Below are 24,364 nucleotides of genomic sequence, written 5' to 3' on the forward strand. Positions count from 1 at the left end.
CCGCAAATATTTTAAAACGGAGGCGAGTTATTTTCTCAAGTATTTTCAAAATTAAGGTCAAGTGAGACCCCGCAAAAGAGTTCATCTTCTCTTCTTTTCTTTTCTTTTCTTTTCTTTTCTTTTCTCTTCTCTTTTTCTTTCTGTCTTTTATTTTCTCCCTTCAAAAAAAAAAGGGAGGAAATAGAGGTTGGAAAAGAAAAGAGAAAGAAGAGAGAGAATATACGAGAGGAAAAATTTTGCGATGATCACACATACCCTTATGGGCCGCGAGAGGTGCGGGCTTGCGTAAATGTCCGCAGTGGAAACTCTAGGAATACTTCCCCTTACCCACCAGAAAATAGTTTCTCATTTGGTTTTTACTGGCTTTTTGGTGAAAGAGGCACATCATGAGTATTCCCCTCTTGACCTTCTTCAACTTGAAAGCATTAAGCTAACCCACTTAGCCAGGTGTGTGGAGCCCTACCATATAGACTATATGGAGGGTGGTCAGGTGTGGCTGAACAAATAAAGTATGCAATGTGATTGCATCCAATCTGCCTTCATGGACCATTTTTCATTGGTGTCATTAAATGCATAAATATATAAAAGATACCACTAATTTATTTAATAAGATTATTTAAGCCCCTAGGGTCTCATTAGATAAATGGTCAGATCTTGATCTTGATCTGTCAAGGAGAGAGAGAGAGAGAGAGAGAGAGAGAGAGAGAGAGAGAGAGAGAGAGAGAGAGCTGAAAGAAGATCAACATTACCACTCATGAAGATCAACAAAAGGTTGAACCCATGAACCGAACAAGATAGAAAACAAAAATAAAATATAGAAAAATAAAAAGCTAAAGAAAAAGAAACTACAGACAGATAGCAACAGACAACAAAGCCAAGCTCAGCCAGGTTCCACTGGATTAGAAGGAACCACCAATGAGTGAACGTTAATGTTAAGAGGGAAGGAGAGGTCTCTAAGATGCATACGTAGAATCACATATACATCAATCAAGATTTTATGGACAAGATTATTAAGGGCGATCAGAATTTAATGGAAAATAGCATCATTGTGTGCCATCCAAACAAACCACCAAGTAGTAAGCAACCATGTCTTCCAGATCAGTCTCCACCGCTTGCATTGTCTAATTCCAACCAGGCTCAGGAGCAAATCAAGCGCAAAAGACTTCTCTTTGACAATTACGTTCGGAGATCTCCACGTCCTATTAAATAGGGCCACAAAGATTGGGCATGACCAAAATAAATTAGAGGTAGTTTCTTCAGCAGCTTGACAAAGCACACACCAGCTAGGAAACTAAAAACCCAACTTCTTTAAATAACTGTGAGTCTGAACCCTATCATGCAAAATTAACCAAGCCAAGAACCGAGATCTTGAGGAAGGGCTCATAGACCATAACACACACTCAGGGAACCAATATGTCCCCGGGGGGAGCAACGATCTATACACTTTGTGGGTGTGGAACACACCATTTGACGCAATCGCCCATTGCAACCACTAATCATAATTTTTTGCATCTCCAATTTGATCTCTGAAGAACGATAAGGCTCTCAGCCATATGCTTTGCAAGTGCGAGATTGCCAACCCCCGGGTTCTATGATGAAAAATAGATAAATCAGGATCACCATATTTAACATGAAGCAAAAGAGCACATGGAGAACCTGGTTGATGCGCCATCCAACATTGCTTGGCCACAAGAGCAATACTCCTTTGTCTTGGAGCAAAAACACCTAAGCCAGCCATACGCCTAGGTAACACCACTGTTCGCCAACCAACCAAATGGTGCTTACCCTGGAATTGACACCCAAACCAAAGAAAATCCGTCATTAAACGACAAATCTGCTTCTCCACACCCACAGGCATCCCAAACATTGACATGAAAAATTCAGGAATAGAAGAAAGAACATGTCTGATTAAAGTCAGATGGCCAGCGATGGAGAGATAAGACGTTTGCCACGAAAAAAGCTTGTTTTCACTTTTTGAATAGTTGGAGCCCAAGCAGAGGAAAAGAGGCGCTTTATTTGTAACGACAGGCCCAAATACGTCATCGGCAACTCAAAGATTGTGTAATTAAAAATCCGTTGACCCGCTGCAAGCATGGAGGACTCAACATTGAACATGGTAAGTAAGCATTTGCTATCATTTAGGGAAAGCTTAGAAAGAGAGAGAAAGAACTAGAGAATAAGTTTGAATCTAAGCATTTGTTGCACGTTTGCTCGCCAAAAAATAATCATATCATCAACATAAATAATAATATGGTCCGAGAAATCTGAAACATCTAAAGGATCTATCAGGCGCTTTTCCACAGCACGTTTGAGCAACACCATTTGACCCTCAGTAATGACATTGAATAGCAAAGGCGAGAGAGGGCAGCCTTGCCGTAATCCATGCCCCAACTTGATTTGGCCACCTCTAATGTCGTTAATATTAATCAATGCCTGAGCATTAGAGACCAATTCCCTCACCCACCCAGAAAAATGATGACCAATGCCAAAATTGGATAACATTTAAAATAAGAAGGGCCAATGCACAGAATCAAAGGCCTTATGAAAATCTAATTTAAGAAAAAAATAGAGTTGACCACTAAGATATAAGGAGTGAATGACTTCAGAGGCCAAGATGAAAGAATGGTGAATCCTCTTATTGTGGATAAAAGCGAACTAAGAGTTTAAAAATATTTGGTGAGCCACGACCTTCAACCTATTAGCCAACATCTTGGTGATCATTCGATAAAGGGCACTCATAACAGAAATTGGAAGAAACCTAGAGATATCAGTGGTAGCATGATCTTTCGAAATTAAAAAAATAATTGCCAAGTGGGTTTGAATAGGCAATCTGGAGTTGCGATAGAACTCATCAAACATGTTAATAACATCAAGCTTGACATAAGACCAAAAAATTCTAAAGAAATTCACATGAAACCCATCAGAATCTAGAGCTTTCCATCCCGACAAACCTTTGATGGCCCTAAAAATCTCGTCTTCAAAGAACTTCATTTGCATAGATCTGGCTTGATCTTGCTGAATCGAACCAACAAAAACAAGACCAATGACACCCTCTGCAGTAAGTGAAACAGAATATAAATCTTTAAAATACTGAGTGACGGCTGAAATAACGTGTTGATTAAAGTACAGAACACTCTCAATGGTGATTGATGGGACGACATTCCTCCTATGACGATGAGAAGCATATAAGTGAAAAAAATTTAGTATTACCATCTTTGGTCGCAAGCCATTTCACCCTTGCCCGCTGCTTCCATCTAATTTCCTCCTTGAGCCTCCAGTTTTTCAAAAGTGTTGATAACTCGATGGGTCTGACCTGCAAACTCTGCAAGTGCAAATCAGATAGAGACTCCGGGGAAGACATAGTTTGATACAACGCTGAAATATCTTGCTCCTAAGCAGCCATTTGCTAAAATTTAACCACATCTCGATTATGGAGCCAAAATTTGATATCCTTAGAGAGACGAGACAACTTCTCATGACACCGGATAGCCGCCCACTGCTCTTTTGAGGGTTCTTCCAAGAGTTCGAAATAATCGTGTGAAAGTCTAGCTCCTGGTGCCACCATTGATCAAACACAAAACTCCTGACGGATTTAAAACCATGCTTCCAAAGAGTGATTAACTGACCATGATCCGAGATAGAAGGATCTAGCAGGACACACTTGACATCGAAAATGAGATCCAGCAAATTTGGAGTGACAAAAACCCTTTCAAGAACTCTGCAGGATAGGCGAATATGCCTATTCGACCAAGAGAAACGCTCCTCAATAAAAGGAATAGGGTAAAGGTGATGCTGATGAAAAAAATCTTGAAAACTTTGCATAGATGGATTGAGAAGAACGAGGTTATTAGAATCATGAATAGACAAAAGGCAATTAAAATCCTCCATTAGAAAATGGTACTCCTCGTTTGAGACGACGATCCTATTTAAGTCATTCTAGAAAGCAGGCCTCATGGCGGTGTGATTAGGGCCATACACAACAGTGACCATGACTCTCTTGCCACTGCCTTGCAAAGTGAAGGCAACAGACAATGAAAAAAGACTTATGTCCAGGTGAGAAATTTATAAAGACTGCTTCCCCAAAATAAAGATACCACTGGCATGGCTAACCGCAGACTTAAAAAAATAGTCAGCACCCCTCCATTTACCAGAGGCAACAGAACGGAAAACATCATCCATCTTAGTTTCACAAATAGCAATGAAGTCGGGCTTCTTCTGCCTAACCTAATTAGCCAGAAACATACGCTTGGGGGGGCAATTCAAGCCCCTGATATTCTAACAAAGAGACTTCATGACACACAATCATGAAAAATCTGAGGAGTGTGTGGCCTCGCCGACCTTCGTGGAGACCTACCATCGAAAGTTGTAACATTGAGTGGGTTACTCCTCCTACTTCTACTACCACTGCTAATGTGCTGATGCCGAACAACTCCCGCATGCTCAGTATCCCTCGAAGAACCAAAAGAATTACCCCTCATACCAGAGACAACACCAAGTAAAGGACCTAAGGAACCACATATGATAGTAGAGACTGCCGAAATGGTAGATACCATATCGACAATTATATGAAGTAGCTGCGACGAGGAGAGAGAGATATCAAGCAACCGGGTTGCCTCTTCAACCTCAACACCTAAAGGCGACAGAGGAGGGAACTTCTGAGGAAGGGGTGGAGCGGAAGGGGGAGCCACACCCCCCCAAGAACTACATGTGGAATCAGTGATGGTAGGGACAGTAGTAGTGGCCTTAGTGACGACAGGCAAGAAAGAAAAAAGATCCAATAGGCCAATAATCATGCATATGTGAGCCTCAGTGGAGCGAGCATTAAACGCCATAATGTGAACCACCCTATAATCAAAATGTCTGATTGGAAAAATAATAAAGGATGAGGGCAAAAATGACCTTTTCCAACCTTTGAAATGACTATCCAACCAAGCCACCAATCCACCTCGGAAAGGGGCGCTAGTCGTGTAAAGCACAGAGTCACTGATAGAGAATCCATGATGAGCATGAGCATGGGGAATAATGATAGACTGATCACCAGTAGCACTAGAAGAAAAATGCTAATTAGCGATGGAAATTTATGACGGATTTTTTCCATCGCAAATTTGCAACGAATTAGCGAGAGAAAACTCTCTGTCGCTAACATTCAAAATATTTGCGAAATTAGCGACGAAAAAAATTCTATCATGAATCCATCGCTAATTACCAACGGATTCACGACAGAAAAAATATGTCTCAAATTCCGTCGCAACTTAGCGATGAAAATTTTTTCATCGCTAAGTCGCGATGGATTAGCGACAATATTTTTTTGTCACCAAATATTACAAGAAAAATGCTAATTAGCAACAGAATTAGCGAGGAAATTATTTTGTCGCTAATTAGCGACATAATTAGTGAGGGATATTTTTTGTCTCTAATTAGCGACGGATTAGCGATAGAAAAATTTTGTCGCTACTTTTCGATTTAAACCAACCCATCTAGGGGGCGAAATTTTCACTCTCTCCCTGTGCAAAATTTAAACCGACCCAAAATTCGTTCGATTAAAGCACCGGACGGTGTGCTTCTCTTTCAGATCGTCCGCCTTCACCGAGAAGCCTCGCAGGTGACGGCCGGAATCTGAGGTCACCAAGGTTCGTCGAATGGGAGAACTCTCACTGGAATAACGGGCGATCCGCAGTTGCGCTTCACATGCTAGCTCATTTTCTACTGTGACGTCCAGTTGTATCATCATCATCCTTGTTGTCGTCGTCTCCTTTTTCAGAAAAGCTTGATCTCACTCTATTTCATCTTCGTTAGATCTCTGGCGTCTTTTTTATCAGAATGCAGCTTCGCTTTTGAGTGATTTTTGGTCGGGTAAGTTAAGTGGAGCTTGTGTTTTCTTGGTTTTATTTGCATATTTTTGTTATGGATGAGATACAACTTTTGCTTTTCTTTGCAGTGGCAGGCCAGACAAGCGGAAAACCAGGTCGAGAGGGCATCGAAGAGCGCGTTAGTTCTGCGCAAAAGACCTCGCAGTGGCGGGCCAGGCCACTCGGGTCTAAGACCATGTGCAACGCCTGTGTGGTGCGGTACAAGTCTGGCCTATTGCTACAGGAATACCGCTTGACAGGGAGCAATTTTTTTTTTTTAAATTTAGCGATGGATTAGCAACTGATAATATCTGTCGCAAAACCAAATCTATATTTATTTAGCAACGGACTCGCGATGGATCATGTCTGTCGCAAATTAGCGACGAAAGTAGCGACATATAAGTTATGTCACTAATTAGCGACCAGAAATTTGTGATGGACGTTTTCCATTGCCAATCCATCGCTAAACAGTTTAGCAATGGATTAGCGATGAATCAGAGATGGATAGCATCTGTCGCTAATCCACAGTTTTCTTATAGTGTAGGATAATAATCAAAATTATCTGCAGTAGATTTCTTGGAGGGGCCGAGTAGCACGTTCGACGGCTGTTGAAAGTGAGATACGAGAAGTCGAAAAGACGTACTGGGTTTGCCAATGTACGTCGGAGATGGTGACGCTATAGCCAAAACCAGAGTCGAAAAGGATTTTCCGGTGAACTGTCTGGGGAGAGCATGAGATAGCCAGACCGGGACCCAAATAGTCCCAATCTTGATGGCATGAAAAGAAATTTTCGGCTTCTGAAGATCTCCAATCTGCACCCATGGCGAGAAAGAAGTACATCACAAAGGTCGCTTAGAACTCTAACGGGTGAAGTGACTCCCCAACACAGAAGAATCGCGGGAGTCAAGAGGCTTCCCGACTGAATGGTGGTGAGGAACATATGTTCGCCTTCGCTTCCAAAAGAGGATGACGACGAGCAAGGAAAGAGGAACCACACCTACGACAATCAAATCGTTTCTGAAAATTCAGAGAGAAACATGATGTTCACCACAAATCCCCCAGTCTAGTGTGATGCAACTGAGATATTGTGCGAAGGGCGCAGATGGAGTGTTGCTATGGAGACGGGACTTGCTGCCAGCCCAATCTGCGACCCAACGCGGCAGCTCCCAAAAAAAGAAAGGCGGGTCAAGTAGCGCCATGACAGAACAGGCTTCGAGAGGCTCCCTCCTAATGGCACTGATAAATTTTTTGACGTTCGAGTTATGAAGAGAGATCGCATCCAGGCATGAACCGAAGACCTCTGAGAGATTAAAAAATAATCGATGCTTGAGTCTGAATGGCAGGTCAACATCAAAACCCCACCGTCGGAGGGCGAATGTTGCGTCCCAATCATTAAGAGCATCCTGAATGATATGGAGGGCCTGCTGATTTGCTCTCAAAGAGTGATTGAAAGCAAGACCCCAGAAAATACGCGATGAGCGACTCACGAGGAAGAAAGGGGAGAGAGAGAGCACCTGGGTGCTGGAGGCGCGGTGGACGGTTGCAGCCGGAGGTCGACCTAGGGTTGGAGCACGGCGTGTGAGCGAGGGTGATGCAACCCCCAAATCTCTAAAGGATTGAGGATCTACTGTCGATGACCCTCTTTAGTAGTCATGAAACCCCCAAAAATCCAAAGAACTAGCTGTCGGAGGCACGGTGAATGATTGCAGCCTGTGGTCCACCTAGGAATGTTTATTGCACGGCTCCTTCACCAGGGTCTAGACACCGGAAACTCCCAATATCCCATCATCGTAGATGCTGAGTAGGACGATAGGCGTGAACGGTCATCGTCTGACCATCTTCGTCAAACAGAGGCGAGGGAAAGGGGGCGGGTTGGAGAAGAGAGGCGGTAGGGTAAGGGTTAGAGAGAGAGAGAGAGAGGGGAGGGGGCAGTGGGGAGGCTGTCTGGCGGTGGGGAGGCCAGGGATGGTAGTGGTGGAGGTCGGGGAAGGGGCGACAAGAAAATTCATGGGCCTAATCTGGTTGGGGTTGGGTGAAGCGTAGAAATGAGAGGGAGGAGGCGGTGGTGGGGAGGCTTTCTGATGGTGGTGGAGGTCAGAGATGGCGGTGGGGTTTGCTTTTTTCAGAGTTAGGGTTTAGAGAGAGAGAGAGCACGTAAATAACACTTGGTTTTTTTGAAAAAAAAATGTTTTGACAAATTTCATAATTACATTTCCAAAGAACATGGCATGAGTGTCATTTTTAAAAAAGATTATAAAGAACAAAATATTTGGCATCAAATACCCCTGCTTCTGCTTTTATATATTGTATGATATATGGTTTTTTTATATAGACCTTATTTATTGACAATAGAAACTTTCAGATGATCACTCATGTCACTGCTATCAACCAGGTGGTTAATCACTTACAAGAGCTCAACGCCTCAGAGATTTCTATCCTTCCACTTTTAGGGATCCATCATGATCAGTGAGAATCAGCAAAGGGTCATCAAAATAGCTTCCCGAGACTTTTTGAGGCATTCATGTTCCATAACTTCAAAGTGTCCTTTAAAAACATAGGGCCTAGTCACAGTGCCAAACATGTGTTTTCCTGTTTCTAAAAGTAAAGTATGACTAAGAAAGAGGCTTCCAACTTAAAGCAGGTTGAGAGTTCGTGAGGCCTAAGCCAAATGAGAAACTATCCTGGGTGAATAGGAGGAAGTACTCGTGGATTTTTATACCAAACAAGTTTTTTTTTTAGAGTTCGAATCTCATGGGTGTCATCCCCCAGCTTACATATAAGATTATCATTATCATCATAGTTATCAGAAGCAGTCTCTTATGGGTAAAAGTGTGCTTCCAAAGCGAGAAGCCCCATGCTTAGCTCAAGAGCGGGAACCATGGGGAAACTCATTTCTAGTTTCCTATCTTATGGGAAATGCACTTCCCACACGCTTCTCAAATTGCTTCCCTTTCACTTCCTTTATTCCCATTCAATTCTCATTGCTTCTCACTTACTTCCTCTATTGTTTCTCCCTTATATTTTTCATATTAAATTTATTATTTTTTTGCTTCCCACTCTCTTTCCCCTCACTTTTCCATTTCCCATCACTTCTTACATATTTCCTTCTTCACTTTTCACATGCTTCCACAATCGCTTCCTAAGTGAAACTCACTTTACACTTCATCTTGCACGTTTCCTTCACTTTTCACAGGCTTCCACAATTGCTTCCAAAATTAAACTCACTTTACACTTCATCTTGCACATTTCCTTCACTTTTCACAAGCTTCCACAATCGCTTCCAAAATTAGACTCACTTTACACTTCATACTACTTTTTAACACTTGATGGCTTCCCATATCCATTTTGTATCCTAGTAACTATGATCATCATCATCATTATCATCATCCATTAGCATGTAACATGCTTTAGATTGTGTAAGGTAGAATCTTGATTTTTTGCTATTTCAGAATTAGCATTGCTTCAAGTGTTTGAAGTAAGGTAGTGAACTATTGGTTAATTTCCTATAATTGCACCCTACAGGCCCTATTACTTTATAACTCTAACATCTGTTGGAGTAGCATACAGATGAGATTAAAATGCCAACATTGGCATTCCACATTAATTATGTGTTCTAGTCATGGTTAATTTAAGACCTAAATGCAGTGAAAAGATCAGGTGCAATATGATTGCACAAATATTTGTGCATTAAGCACCTAATACTAGGGGTGGCAATCGGGTCGGGTTGGCGGGTCAGCATACCTCAACCCGAACCCGACCCGTTTATTAAACGATTCGGCTGTGGCAAACACTAACCCGACCCATTTAATAAACGGGTAACCCGACATGACCCGCCAACCCGTTTAATAAATGGATTGGGTCGGGAAAATGGGTTGGCGGGTAGCGGGCGGGTTGACCCGCCCGCCTAACGCGTTTATTAAACGGGTCAGCCGGGTTGGCGGGTTGGCATACCCCCAACCCGAACCCGACCCGTTTAATAAACGGGTTAGGCAGGTCGACCCGTTTATTAAACGGGTTGGCTTAAGCCCAACCCTAACCCCCCTAAGAGGCGGGTTGGCGGGTCGGGTTGGCGGGTCGTGTCAGGTTTTGCCACCCCTACCTAATACCCTCTATCTTGGGGACAGGGACTGTCAGTTGTGGGGCCCAAGGCCTGATGGGAGGCTATCAGGTGTTTAATGCACAAATTCCGTGCCATGTGATTGCACCCGATCCGGACTCCTATATGTAGGGGTGGCAAAACCTGACATGACCCGTCGACCCGCGTAACCCATTTATTAAACAGGTCGGGTTCGGGTTGGGGGTATGCCAACCCGGCTGACCCGTTTAATAAACGGGTTAGGCGGGTGGGTCAACCCGACCCGTCAACCCGCCAACCTGTCAACCCGCCAACCTGACCCGTCAACCCGACCTGCCAACCTGACCCGCGAACCCGTTTGCCACAGCCGTTGGGTCGGGTTGGCGGGTCGTGTCGGGTTACCCGTTTATTAAACGGGTCAGGTTCATGTTTGCCACAGCCGTGGGTCGGGTTCATGTTTGCCACAGCCGACCCGTTTAATAAACGGGTCGGGTTTGGGTTGAGGTATGCTGACCCGCCAACCGACACGATTGCCACCCCTACCTAAATGCATGCTTAGCACATAATTCAAAAATCGATGGTCTCTTCGGTCTTCCAACTTTGAGTTTATTTTTAGTCCGAGATTATACTCGGTGGCTTTTCTGACCTCTCTTCAAGCTTGCACTCCCCTTCCCTTCAACAAACATTCAGTAACACCGGTTCAAACTAAGGGCCTGTTTGGTTGTAAATCCAGAAATTTGTTTTTTTTTTGTTTTTTTTACTTATTTTTAAAATTTCATGTTTTTATAAATTTTGGATAAATACAGTGTTTGGATACACTTAAAAAATCTGGAAAAATCTAGATTTTAACTTTTTATATGTTTGGATGGAAACGATTTCTAATATTTTAGATAACATTCTTCATCCAAATAGTTTTAACTTCAAAAGTCTCAAAGCAACAACTTTCCGAATTCCACCAAAATAGAAAATCCCTAATGCAAACAATCCATCCCTGCCTTTTCAGCTCACATACTCATCAAGATCACCATCAAGAAAATCTGCTACACCGTCAATCTCAACAACCCCATGAAATCCTGCCAAATTTGGAGTCAAACCCTAGATTTTTTTTTCCATCAACTCTCAACCAATCCCTTCGCATGCTTCAGGTGAACAACAAAAACAGAGCAAGAAAAGAGGCGGTGGTCCTATGGATGAGAAAGAGAGAGAGGTTGGGGCCCCAGTTTAGGATAAATATAATCCATTTTTTTTCTATTTTTTATTAATCCAGATATGCCCTGGATTAATAAATATCCAGTTTTTGTAAACTAATCTGGTTTTCAAATATCTTAATTAGCTAACCATTCAACGAAAAAAATATAAGCTTAGTTTTTTTATTTTTCCAGCATCCTATTTATCTGGATAATTCATGCTAACCAAACGGGGCCTAAGGTGTGTTTGATCACGCATCGTGTGGGATGCCATGAAAATCAAATATTGGATCTGGCGGACGTGTGGAATGTGTGTCTGCCCCATCCGTGGACACCCTCCCATTGTTGTCGAGAACGGGATGGGGGAGCACTCTAAAAAAATGGGCATGGGGGTATTACCCTCTCTCTCTCTCTCTCTCTCTCTCTCTCTCTCTCTCTCTCTCTCTCTCTCTCTCTCTCTCTCTCTTTGTGAGCACCTCGGTGCTGCAAAGCTTCCCTCCAGCGTAAATCCGGTGGCAGGACTCTCTCTCTCTTGCCAAAAAAGGGTTGAAATGAAGTAATCCAACCCAGTATCCATGTGTTCAATCTGTCTGCACAACGTAAAACAAATGCCGAACATAAGGAACACAACTTTTATTTACAATCAAAACAAATGTTGGATGGAGTACAATTGTTACAAAATAAACAAAACATGCGTTCTGTCTGTTTTGTTCTATTGTTCTGTCCAATCTTGGGCCATAGTGACAAAAGTTAAAAATGGCAACATTTTGGGGGTAAAAAACTCGAGAGATTTTGAAATTTTTCATAAATCATGCATTTTTTAGCAAAATCTTTGTAATAAAAAATATAAGAAAATATAAATAAAACATATTTAAAAATAAAAATCTCAGGGGTTTTCACGATAAATATCTGCTAAAACCCTAAATATTGTTATATTTGTCATGGTTTGAAAATCTCGAGAGAAATTGCCATTTTAAACTTTCAGGGAATTTATCGCGATATTTGTCACAGAGCCTTGGGCAAGCCACCAAACACCCTATCTCTTCTCACTGTTTAATGTTTTACATACACTTGGGGATTGGGGATGTAATGTATTCTAAGCACAAATCTCCACACTGGCTGGCTTTTGATTCTTGTACCTTGATATGATTTCATTGTAACTGCCTTTTGAGGGTTTATCCCAGCTTGTTTATCGAAAAAAAAACAATGGTGTAACTCATATTAAGATTGACAAGGGTGAGGATAAATCCATGCATGTTCTCTCTCTCTCTCACACACACATATGCACATATGCACATACACACGCATACCATGGGATACATGGGTATATAACTCATGTACTAGATACGTGCATGCATGCACACACGCATACACATGCACATGAAAATGTTTTAAATAACTTGTTACTAAACATGGCTTAGTAGAAAACTTAAAATTGCTGAAGACATGAAAGCATATATATTTGGGTGATAACAAAAGCTTTTTTGTTGCACATCACCCTCAACTAAGAAAAAAAAAATGAAATCAGTAGGGCCTATCAAACCAATATTTCCTTACCATGTGCATGACCTCAAAACGAGTCTACATTGACAATTCACTTGGCTGTTCATGAACAGTGCACTTCTAGCCAAGTACTTTGCACCAAATCCCACTCCAATTCATATCAGGTCCAGTTATATGCCCCACCACTTTTTCCTCTCATTTTGTACCAATGCATAGTGAGAAAGACCTAGCATGTAGGACCCTGTACGATGTGACCTCCCTGAGAGGAATGGTTTTGTCCTATTGAATTTTTTCTAACTTTTATGCAGTGGGAGTCCAACTCTCAAAAGCCAATCTTCTGCAAGGTTTATGAAAACAGCAACCCTCTTATGAAATTAAGAACTAAGTGGTTAATTAGCTTTATTCTGTCATTAGCAAATTATACTGTCCAACAGCATATGCCATCTCTCTCTCTCTCTCTCTCTCTCTCTCTCTCTCTCTCTCTCTCTCTCTCTATAATAGTAAATGACAGCCAAAACTAATTAAAGTTGAACGATTAAACCCATACAAAGATGCTCACAAAGCACATATGAAACAGACACACCACATAGAGCACTTTAGAGCGGAGAGAATAATAGATAAGAGAATCCTGGTATTAATTCTGTGTAAAAAGGTGAATGTGGATATGATGAACATATAAGTGATCGCTTTATTGAAAGGGGGAAAAGTGGGCATGAAAATCAATTATATAATTTCCTTCTTTGATAAGCAGGCATATCTCTCTCTCTCTCTCTCTCTCTCTCTCTCTCTCTCTCTCTCTCTCTATATATATATATATATATATATATATATATATATATATATATATATATATATATATATATATATATATATATATATATATATATCAAGCAAGCTAAATCATAAGCAATAAGTTGTTACATTCACTTTTAGTAAGATTAGAAGTGCAGTAACCAACGGTGGCTCCACTTGTCTGGCAGGAGCAGTTAGTGAACGTCACCTTGTGTTGGGACGTTGCAAGTTCGAAGCCCAAATGGTATGGTTGTATAACTGATAGGGTCTGCCTAACCCTAGCTTTCTCTGTTGAAAAAAATAATTAGAAGTGCAGTAGACTATTATACAAGAATTTAAAGATGGCCTAACATTAGGCCAATTTGCTACTTAGACTCAATCTTATGCTACAAAAATAATGGATATATAGGTATATATAGAAACATTACTCCTAGGATTAGTTAAATAACTAGATCTTGGAAAAGGGTGTCACGTTAATGAAAGTGTCAATGTTCAGTACCACCATAACATTAATTGTGAGTACACATCATCGACACTAGTGGTCAGCTGCAACCCTTTGCATGCGCCTTGGATTTGGGCCCATCATTCCTCTTTGCGTGGTTCTTACACATGCAAGTGGTGGTTGTGTTATTAGCATACCAATGGCTACCACTATCCTCCATGTGACTAGAAAGATGGAAACAAGCATATATTTACGTGAAGAAAGAATAATGATCTTAATTGATTAAAAATAAAATTGTTTTTTAATGATTTGTTTCTGGTAGTTTTTAAAAGATAATTAATGTAACGCCCCAAATTTTTAAATAAAAAATTTTAGAAAATTTTTTTTCTTCAAATCCCTTTACACGATTTTTAAAGAATACAGCGAAAACCCTTTTTAGATTCGGTTCAAACTTTTGGGTGGGTTACATTTACCAACATATAATTGAAAAACTAGAATAATTGAATCAAATCATAGAATTGCAATAAATCAAATATTAGTCTTTTAAATATCAAAGTTTACAAGACTAAAGAAAGAATTATAATAAAGTAAATAAAATAATTTAGTTCATCCAAGAGCCTAAAGGATTTTAAACATCTTAATGTCACCCCGAGTCTTCTGTCATCGCCCTTTAGCTTATTCATTACCTAAAATAATAAAATATAAGGGTATTAGCCACAACCCTATTAGAAAAACACAATAAACATAGGCATGAAAATAATACAAGTACATAAAATATACATCTTTCTCAATGCAAATAGGTCATAGCAAGTCAAAGCATATAAACTGAACACAGTTAAAGATCATAACAATAATAATTTAATCATACAAGATTACACAATAATTCAATCTTACCATCAAGTAATATACATGCATCATATCATTAGTAATTAAAACAATAATAAAAAAGATTCATATATTCCAACATATGTAGAACCTAAAAATTATATATGACATGCATAGAAATTTATGTCAATATTCAATGAATCATTTAACTATCAGTGAACCTAATCTAATGCATTGTTTTTCTTTTATTTCTTGAAGGGTACACACTCAGGACCTAATCCTAACTCAACAATCAGATGGAGATTTATTATGCTATGTATTTTAATTAACCCATCGATTTGAAGAGTCAGGTCAAACATCCACTAAAGTGATCTTTAACCAAGAGAGAAACTTAACAATGACTTAGGGAATTGATTTGTACTTTGCAGAGTCTGACTATCTACCTAGGATAAATTGATAGCGCCAGCCCTCTACACTGACAATTGGAGTTTCAAGATGTGTTAATGCCTTCAAAATGTGTCAGTCGACGAATATACCTCCTACCATATTTAAAATAGGCCATTGAAAGAAATGAACTATTAGGTGTTATTTACAATATGTCCAACTACACATTATGTGAAATCTACATTAGGCTCAACAACCCCAAGCTCCTCTATGAGTAGCTCAAACCACGACCTCACAAGGCAAGAACCAACACCCCCTATAGTCACTTAGGTGTCCTAACATAGCTCATTTGAACCCAATTCAAGGCACATGCTCTTTAATAAGGAGCCACCAAGAGTCCAGTTAAAGTATGTTGTATATAAATATGTTTAACAAAGCTAAACTAAGTACTCACAATCACCCTATTGGTTTCACCAAACCTGACTCGCATTCGAGCCCCATGTATGCATGTCTCACATGACTTACAACATAACATATGCCGCATACCACACTCCATGATGCATGAGACTCATTTCAATTTAGCATGAACCATAAATTTTATAAAATAACACATGCATGATTATGCACACCACTTGGCCTAATTATCAAGCTTAATTCTCATGTTTAACATGTAGTCTCATGTGTCATCATGCATACATATAGCATATTCATGATAAATCTCACATCAACATATACATGATTAACACCTCACATCGTAATCAAACACATGATTTTAGAAAAATAAATTATAAGTCAATATATTATATAAAATCAAGAACTGTATATTATTAGAATTTGCATGTTATGTATGGGTCTAACAGACCATCAAAATAAATAGATATAACTCTATAAACATTCAAAACCATATCAAAGGATATTAAATTTCAATTCCAAGTGGTATATCTCAAAAAAATGATTTTATTTGCCGATAAAAATTCACGGACCTGAGAGTATGTTTTTGTTCTTGACAGAACCTGCTAGAATCTTGTTTTCCAAATAAGCAGTCACTAGACCCAATCCAAGAGGGATTTCATCCTCCCAAATTTTATGATGAAAGGTATGCCTTTTAGCTTTCAGAATCATCTAAGTTTGCCAAAAAACTTTATTATATAAATATTCTAGATTTTTTGGACCAGACCCTGTCTGAGATAGTTTCAGATCTAGGTTTTCTGCAGAATCTTGAATTTTTCACGATTTGTGTGAGTCTTCAATATTTATATAAAATGAAACATATTTTTATTTTATTTTATTTAGATCTATTCATATGATGTGCATGACATATCAAAAAATCAATCATTAACTCAAACTATTGATTTATTAGATTTTCTGCAAAATCGATTGTCAAGAATCGCTTTGCACGCAAGACAAAATTTCTATCTTGAGTTGCAGCAGACATAACCCTCACTTTCGTACCACCAATAAAGCCCAATATTTTTCTGAGATACCTCCCAAATATCTGAAGGGTTTTCATAAAAGGGTTTGGTCATTGATAATCCAATTTGAGAGGTATATTTATTTTACCATGATGGATCGATCAAAAAAATCAAGAAAGCATGAAAAATATAATATAAATCATGAGAAAAATAAGAAAACTCAGAAATAAATATGAAATATTGATTTTTAATCTTGCATTAACATATGGACAATATCTAAATACCATCTACATACATAAAGAGACGTTATATGATGATGATATATGCTTTAGAGTTTAAACTATCAAAATAAATCATTTTTTTTTACAGAATAACTAGTTTAAGATGCTAAATGCAAAAGCACCATAAAATACACAAAATAAATTTAAAAAAACATGATTAATATTGTAAACACATACAAAAAAATAAATATACATCCATTCATGCTGAAAATAAATATTTAACCATCTAAAATTATATAGGAACACAAAACTGTGTGTTTCAGGTTACCCAATTTTCTTGTTTAGCCATTGGGACATAGATTTATAAAAAATGATTTTGTAAATTTGTTTTAAACCATGATATTGAATTAAAAACACTTTTAAAATCTTTTTCAAACCTATTTTAGATCTTATCCACCAAGGATCAGTCCATAAAATCAGCAAGATGTGTGGTTTATGCATTTGTATCTGATCTATGCAACACGTAGGATCAATCTTACCTAAAACATGTTTTTGGAACCATCAACACCTTTGTCTCACATCCTAGCACATTTGAGTAGCTTCAATGGCTGCTGAAAAAATTCTAACAAAAAAAAAGGAAGAAGAAGAGATAGGAGTGACTCCGCTCTCTCTTTTTTCTTTTTAGAATAGAAACTCCACCAAAGGCAAGGACATCCCCTCTTTTAGAGCCCAATCTTATCAAAACTAACGTAATCTTATCCCTAGGAGTCTTATTCCAAATTAATTAAATAATTAATTAACTTAATTAGCTACTAATTTATCTTAATTACTAACTAATTAACCTAATTAGTTAAGAGGGTCCACTAGGGAGCGTCCCACCTTCTCTAGATTCTTCTAGAATTTTAAAGACCCTCCTAATAAGGTTTCTAGAATCTGGAGTGGATCCCACTTGGGTCTAGATCCAAAATGATTCAGATCCAAAACTCTAATCTGAATCCAAAAGTCTAATCCAGATTTAGATCTGAACTTAGCCCATCCAAGATCCATATAGCCCTGAGTCACCCCTGAACCTTGGTGGGCCACACTGTGCTTGGCACCCACATTGGATAGGGCATGACTCTTCTGTTTGAGTCCAAAACACTGCTTAGCCAAATTAGACTCTCAAATTTCACCTGAATTAAAAATTGATTTTAACCTTAATTTAAAGTTAAAACTAAAACAAAATCACAAATGTTACAATTAATCATTAGTTCAAAATCGATGAAGTGGAACATCTCTTTGTCTTTTTAAATTAGCATAAGCATGTTTTCATTAACAATATTAAATGCTTTTTATTTCAGGTTTTATTCATGAGGAACAATATATATATATATATATATATATATATATATATATATATATATATATATATATATATATATATATATATATATATATATATATACACACACACACAAGTTATGATGGGGATGTACCATGCATGAGCTCCTATGGGCATTCAATACTTTTATATATCCTTCACTTGTTTAATTAATGTGCTCCTTCCAATCTTATCTCGTTGGAAAAGTTTTTTCTCGCGTATACAGAATTTCACCATACGAGAGGAAGCTACTTGTTAAAGATGAGGCACCCATCTAGAGGTAGGGGAAAAGGGCAGGGTAGAGCCGTAACTCACAAGCCCCACCATCTCTCCCTCAATCCAAAGTGCCCCCTGTTAAGGGGTGTGTTGGAAAGAGAAGAAAAGCAGGAGCAGAAAGGGATGAGATGAGCATCCCACTTCCCAAGGTGGGCCCGGCATTGCGACCTCCCAGGTGGACCAGACTATGTATAGTTAATGCATTGTAGGTCCGTCTCACGATAAGTTCTCCTTCTTGGAAAATGAGCAAAGGAGTTATTTTCAGAAAATTTTGGATATTACCATAAAATAGTAAAAAAATAAAATTCGAATGAATACCTCGAGAAGATGTTATAATTTCATGATATTATCTCACATTCTTATTTAGAAACTGTTCAATTTATTATGGTTTTTTATTTTTTATTAAAATACTTTAAAGTTTAAAGCACAAGTCATATATATATATATATATATATATATATATATATATATATATATATATATATATGTGTGTGTGTGTGTGTCCATTTTAAACCTTACCAAAGATGGATCATTAACCAAGACGGTGGATGATCGACTCGAGTATATGCTAATAAAGACGTGCGAGTTGTTTATTTTCTCTCTACTTCTACGTCACAAAGATTCGTGGACAGAGGACAAGTGATGTGAGTTCTATTCGCAAATTCAATTTTTTTTTCAGAAAATAAGACACGAGGATACACAAATTTTTTTAAAATTTTTAGTCGATAATTTTTTTTATAAAACTGCATGTTTATTGAAAAATATCAAAACTCGTTAAAATATTATTAAAAATATTAAAATAATGCATACGTGTCAGTCTCAGTGTCAATGTGTCCAAACTTGTCCCTACCTGTCATTAGGGACGCGCCTCTGTGACATGGAATTTACTTGCATCTCTCTCTCTTTTTTTTATTCTCTTTTGGGTGCCCATGGGTGGGATGGGGATCATGGCGTTAGGAACCAATTGACATCATGGCTTAGGCAATTGAGGCACTTGGTAAGGTGGGGGCTCCATTATTGCCTAATTAAATAAACCCAAGGTCACATCGAGTATTTTCTCTTCTTCTTTTTTTCTTGGTCGTCCTACCTTTTTTCTAATGTTTCTAAAGAATGGTAGTGGCTTAGCTCAATTACTGGATTAAAGTGAAGAGGTTAATTATCAAGAATGTTGATGAAGATGTGTTTCCAATATGCTAACAATAAGAAATTAATAATACTAAAATGATAATAATAAAAAATACCTACATGTACAATATCATACTATAATCATAAACATAGTAATTTGATGACAGCTTTCTTGTTGATATTAAAGCCAAATTCATACGTGGGGCCTAAATGACAGATCTCATAAAATTGGGAAAACCTGGATTAGCATTTTTCTGATTAAAAATACAAGAGATGGAAAATGCTTTCATATTTGATTTTACATAGGTAGCTAAAAGAAAAGGTAAATAGGTCTTTTTATAATAAGTAATGTTATCCTTTATATAATGTGGTCCAAAATTTGGAAATTAAATACCATAAATGGCAGTTAAGATACTGTCCTCAAGAATGTATAAATAACTAATCACATTTCAACTTTATTAGAAAAACACCAATCTGTGAAAACAGTGTGAACTAAAACCATTTCAATTAGTCATGAATATACTAATCTTTCTTCACATAAGGACCAGTCCTTCAAAATGATATGTTGCCGCGAATAACCGGATTAGAAATTATATAATCGAATGTCTAAATCCTCTCAAGATTTTATAGAATCAGTGTCTACAGATTTAAAACACCTCTCACATTGTTTACCTTGGGAGAGAGAGGGAGAGAGAGACTCTTTTGTATGTAATGGAGAAAGTTTGCACCTAAAAGGAGAGATTCTTTTGTATGTAATGGAGAAATTTTGGACCTAAAAGAAGAAAGGAAAAAGACTGGTGCAAGGATCCATAACAACTGCACAAAAGTGATATCCACATCCCCCCACTTTGGAAAGCCTTCCCTTTCTCCCTAAAAATCAAAAAGAGACCAAGAAAATTTTGAGGCTACTTAGCCCAGCCAAAGACCAACTGACACTTGTCACGTTCCTGTTCGACAAAGTTAAACAAGTAGATTGAACGCCAATTGCCATCTACACCATCCACTTGTCAAAATCTTGGCATAAGCTCAATTCCCAGCATAAGTCTACACCAATGAGCGACATCAGCCGGAAAAGATGACGTGGTAAACTCACCAACAATTGAGAGGGCCCCACTTGTGCTCAATGGACCCACCTCCCTATCCTCCGTGTGACACACCAACTTTCCTTCTACCAATTGGTTCTCGCCACGTAGGCAAAATTCGGTCATAGATTGGCATCCGCAATGTACCCCCATATCCCGCTTATTCACATTATACAATGATGCATAATGCTCAACGTTTTACCAAAAAAGTAAGGGATGCAAATTTACAATAAGCAAAGCACTACCTTTATTTCCACACTTAAAATATACTGATACCATATATCATATATATGGTATACTTTTTTCACCACTTTCAAACAGTAAATTTCATCCCTCTATTTACATAACTAACAAAACTTACCTATACTAATCACCTATATTGTTCTATAGGTTTCTTAGTTTACACCTCTCTCCTTCATCCTTTTTTTTTTTTTTTAATTACAAGTGAGGGACACTGGCCACCTTTTTTTGTCGATAGAGAAAGCTGGGGTTAGGCAGACCCGACCAGTTATACAACCATACCATTGGGATTCGAACTTGCACCGTCCCAACACAAGGTGACTTGCAGACAAGCGGAGCCCCCCCCCCCCCCTTGGTAGACACTGGCCTCCTTTACCAAGGCTCAAGTGTGCTGGTGGGATAGCCTATGTGAGCATATTATACCTAGGCATATCACTTCATCTTATTCAAAAGAAAACGCTCCCCATTGGTGATCTATGGGGAACCCCTTTCCTCCTCTTTGTGGTCCTGTAGTTGACAATGGTAGGAGGTGGTGTTGGAGGTGAGAAGCTCGGCGAGTTCCTCTCGGTGCTTCCACTGCTGTTGTTGGTGTACGACCCCTCCGAGTCCGAAACCGACTCGGCGCGGGATTTTCGTTGCGGAACCTTCGACGTTCCAGCTATCTGTAGCATGGCAATGAAAAAAATTAAGCCCAAGTTAGAAAATTTCAAGCTCATCCATATGTTGGTATCACAGCATATTCTACAATCACTACTTCATTTTAACTATAACAAAGTTAATAAACAAAATCAACCACATTTTGATGCCAAGTTGCATAAACAATCTGCTTAAAATAAAAAGGAAGGACCCATTTCTTACTCTGCGAGACATGCCAATAATAACAATGGCAGGCATACTATGTTTGCCAATGGGAAAGTAGCAATCAAAAGGATATAATTGACAAAGTTGGTACTTGGTAAAGTTTATGTAAATACTAAAAATGAACAAAAACTCAATGATATCAAGACCCCATCTTTTTGAGAAGAATGAAAAGATTGGTAAAGGGAGATCTACAAAATTCTCATGGAAACGAGTTCTAAGTTCTAACAGACCCTAAACTCTAATTCAACAACAAGGCCCCAATTATTGACAGAAAAGGCACCCTGTTTTGGACTTCCCCCAAACCACCAAGCCCTTAATTTCAAGGACACCATTGTCCTTCCTCACTTCAAATACCATAAGATGCGACCATTACAGGCGCCACAATGGGAATTTTTAATCTTTTATCAAATAAAATAAAAAGTCAAAACCCTACCCTGTTCTTTTCTTCCTGAAATTAGGCTTCCCATCATCATCATCACCTCACCCCCCCCAACAATTCAAGCCCACCACCCACGCAGAAACGTCTCTCCCCCATTTCCTTACATCCCTAAATTACTATTATACCCTTAAAAGTCAATTCAAGGACACAACCATAGAAAAGAAGAAGAAGAAAACCCTTAAAAAAAAGAAACCAACGAACGCAAGGGGACACGTTGGTCATTATTCAATTGTTTTTTCAATTACCTTGCAGCCGAGGGAGCAAAATCTGAAGCTGTCGAGGAGGCTCCTCTCGCAAACCTCGCACGTGTTGGTGACGCCCTTACCGGGCCTAGGCTGGGGTCGCTCGTTCAGGAAGACCACCCGGGCGCTGTTGATGATGTAGGTCTGGACCCCGGTTATGTCCAAAACCTTCTGGATCTCCGAGACCCGAATCACGTCGTGGTAGGACGACCTCCTTATCTGCCAAGATTTAAAAAAAAAAAAAATAGAAACAAAAGAATGGAGGAGGTGAGGAAAGCTCGCACGGGAGGGAAGGTAAAGTGTCGATCAGGGCCGTAGGCTTTACCTGGATCGAGCGGTGGTCGTTGTGGTAGGCAAGGCAGAGGGAGCAGAGGGCGCCGTTCATGCAGTCGAGGCAGTACATGTTGCACTCGCTCTTGTGGGAGTCGGCGTGGAGCTTACATTGCACGAAGAACGGGGTCTTCAGCAACGGCTTCAGCCACGGGGGCCACCTCTCCTCGTCTTCCGGACCTCCCGCTCCCTGGATCCGAACCCGATCCGTTTCCACATGGAGAAAACCCAAAAAGTCATTAACAAAATGACGCTTTTAGCCTATGCATTCCGATCAAATTACATATCGTGGACGTTATACGGCGGTTGATTAGTCGGGGTGTTTTTGTAAAGTGAGAGAGAGAGACGTGAAGGAGGAGGACTGAGGGAGGAGAGGTCAGGTGGCGCATTCTGTAGGAATGGTCGCTTTGGTGCTTGACAACTTCTTAATTGACGAAAGGATCCCCATGGGGCATTGTGATCTACTGGATCCTTCGACGTAGTCGTGGAACACTGAGACCACAGAAGTTCTCATTTTTTAAAATGACCATATTATCCATAGATACTTACATACGACAAGAACGTTGACTTACTAAAGAAGGGGTATTTCCGTCATTCGACGACTGCAGGAAACCAGACACACTCGGTGCACCAACTACCGGTGGACTTTTGGCAAAGAGGCGTGCGCCGAAGAATTGAAGGCTACAAATGACGATTCTAACCCTATACATTTTCCAAATCTCAATCAGAAAACCAGTGTTGATTATGGGAAAAGAGCTCTGGTGTAGGGGTATTTTTGGTATTTAACGAAATCAAAGACCGCCTCAATCGCCGGACGGACTTTTCCGGTGTAGTTCGGACGGCAGTCGACGCAAAAGCAGAGGGTACCCTTTTCCAACAAAGAAAAAAAAGAGACATTTCCGCATTATATACAAAGATAAGGGCATGTTGAGTCGATGAAGAGACAATCCCCTGCTTCACAACAAACCCGAAAGGCTCCAACCACACCATCGAAGCTAAAAGAGGGACGAAGAAAGAACGAGCCGCTAATGACAAAAACGCCCCACAAATTCCCAATTCGACCGCCTCCATCGCAAGACATTAGTTTTCAGAAATGGAAACTGAAACAAACACAAAACGGTACTTCAGGCGTTGCCGGAGGAGGACGCTCCTGTCATTTTCACGAAATAAAGGAGCGTTTCGAAATCCTCTTGCGATTGCAAACCTCCTCTGCTTCCCCCCGAGAACGCACAGCCCATTATGAATCCCCCAACCGACTTGACAATGATCAGAACACCCTCAAGAACCCCTCCAAGTGCATAAAGGAGAATTGGACATTGGGGAACTCACCATGATCCTTCTGTTCTTTGGTTTGAGCTCCCTGAACGTCGTCTCCTGATCGATCGCCATTGTTGGGAGGAAGCCTTTCAGGTAGAGAGCCCCGAATCTAGAGAGAGAGAGAGAGAGAGAGAGAGAGAGAATTTAAAAAACAGATGGTGGTTTCTTGGTGGGATTTATAGAGGAGGCTGAGTGTCCAAATGGGACTCTCGAAGAGAGAGAGAGAGGGAGGGGCACCGGGCCAGGGATGAGCTCGCTCGTGCTTATCCGCCCGAGCCTACCAACCGAGCCTAGTTCTAGACCAAACTCCGAACCTAAGCCTAGTTACAGTTTTGGCGTGCTGAACCTGTTTACTATTCATGTGTTTAATTTTATATACGCGTGATTAATAAAAAAATCGCT

The 24,364-nt window shown here is 39.6% G+C and overlaps 1 protein-coding gene across 1 annotated transcript; it reads right to left on the bottom strand.

The window, feature by feature from the left end:
• Positions 1-20,756: 20,756 nt before the first annotated feature.
• Positions 20,757-24,090, bottom strand: LOC149822107 (protein RGF1 INDUCIBLE TRANSCRIPTION FACTOR 1-like). Its single transcript, XM_089980816.1, has 4 exons — positions 23,975-24,090; positions 22,641-22,835; positions 22,319-22,534; positions 20,757-21,435 (listed from the first exon to the last, which is right to left on the bottom strand). The coding sequence occupies exons 1-4, from the start codon at positions 24,032-24,034 to the stop codon at positions 21,220-21,222; spliced, it is 687 nt and encodes a 228-aa protein (XP_089836942.1). The 5' UTR covers positions 24,035-24,090; the 3' UTR covers positions 20,757-21,219.
• Between the last annotated feature and the right edge of the window lie 274 nt (positions 24,091-24,364).

The sequence above is a fragment of the Nuphar pumila genome, chromosome 11 (assembly GCF_984573655.1).
Source record: "Nuphar pumila chromosome 11, dmNupPumi1.hap1.1, whole genome shotgun sequence".
NCBI lineage: Eukaryota > Viridiplantae > Streptophyta > Magnoliopsida > Nymphaeales > Nymphaeaceae > Nuphar > Nuphar pumila.

Bases quoted from the DNA above. Each gene is read 5' to 3' on its own strand.
- LOC149822107 (XM_089980816.1), bottom strand. From the start codon at position 24,034: ATGGCGATCGATCAGGAGACGACGTTCAGGGAGCTCAAACCAAAGAAC. The intron at 22,836-23,974 runs GTGAGTTCCCCA...GTTCGGATCCAG, and splicing joins CAAAGAACAGAAGGATCATG to GGAGCGGGAGGTCCGGAAGA. The intron at 22,535-22,640 runs GTAAAGCCTACG...AAATCTTGGCAG, and splicing joins ACGACCACCGCTCGATCCAG to ATAAGGAGGTCGTCCTACCA.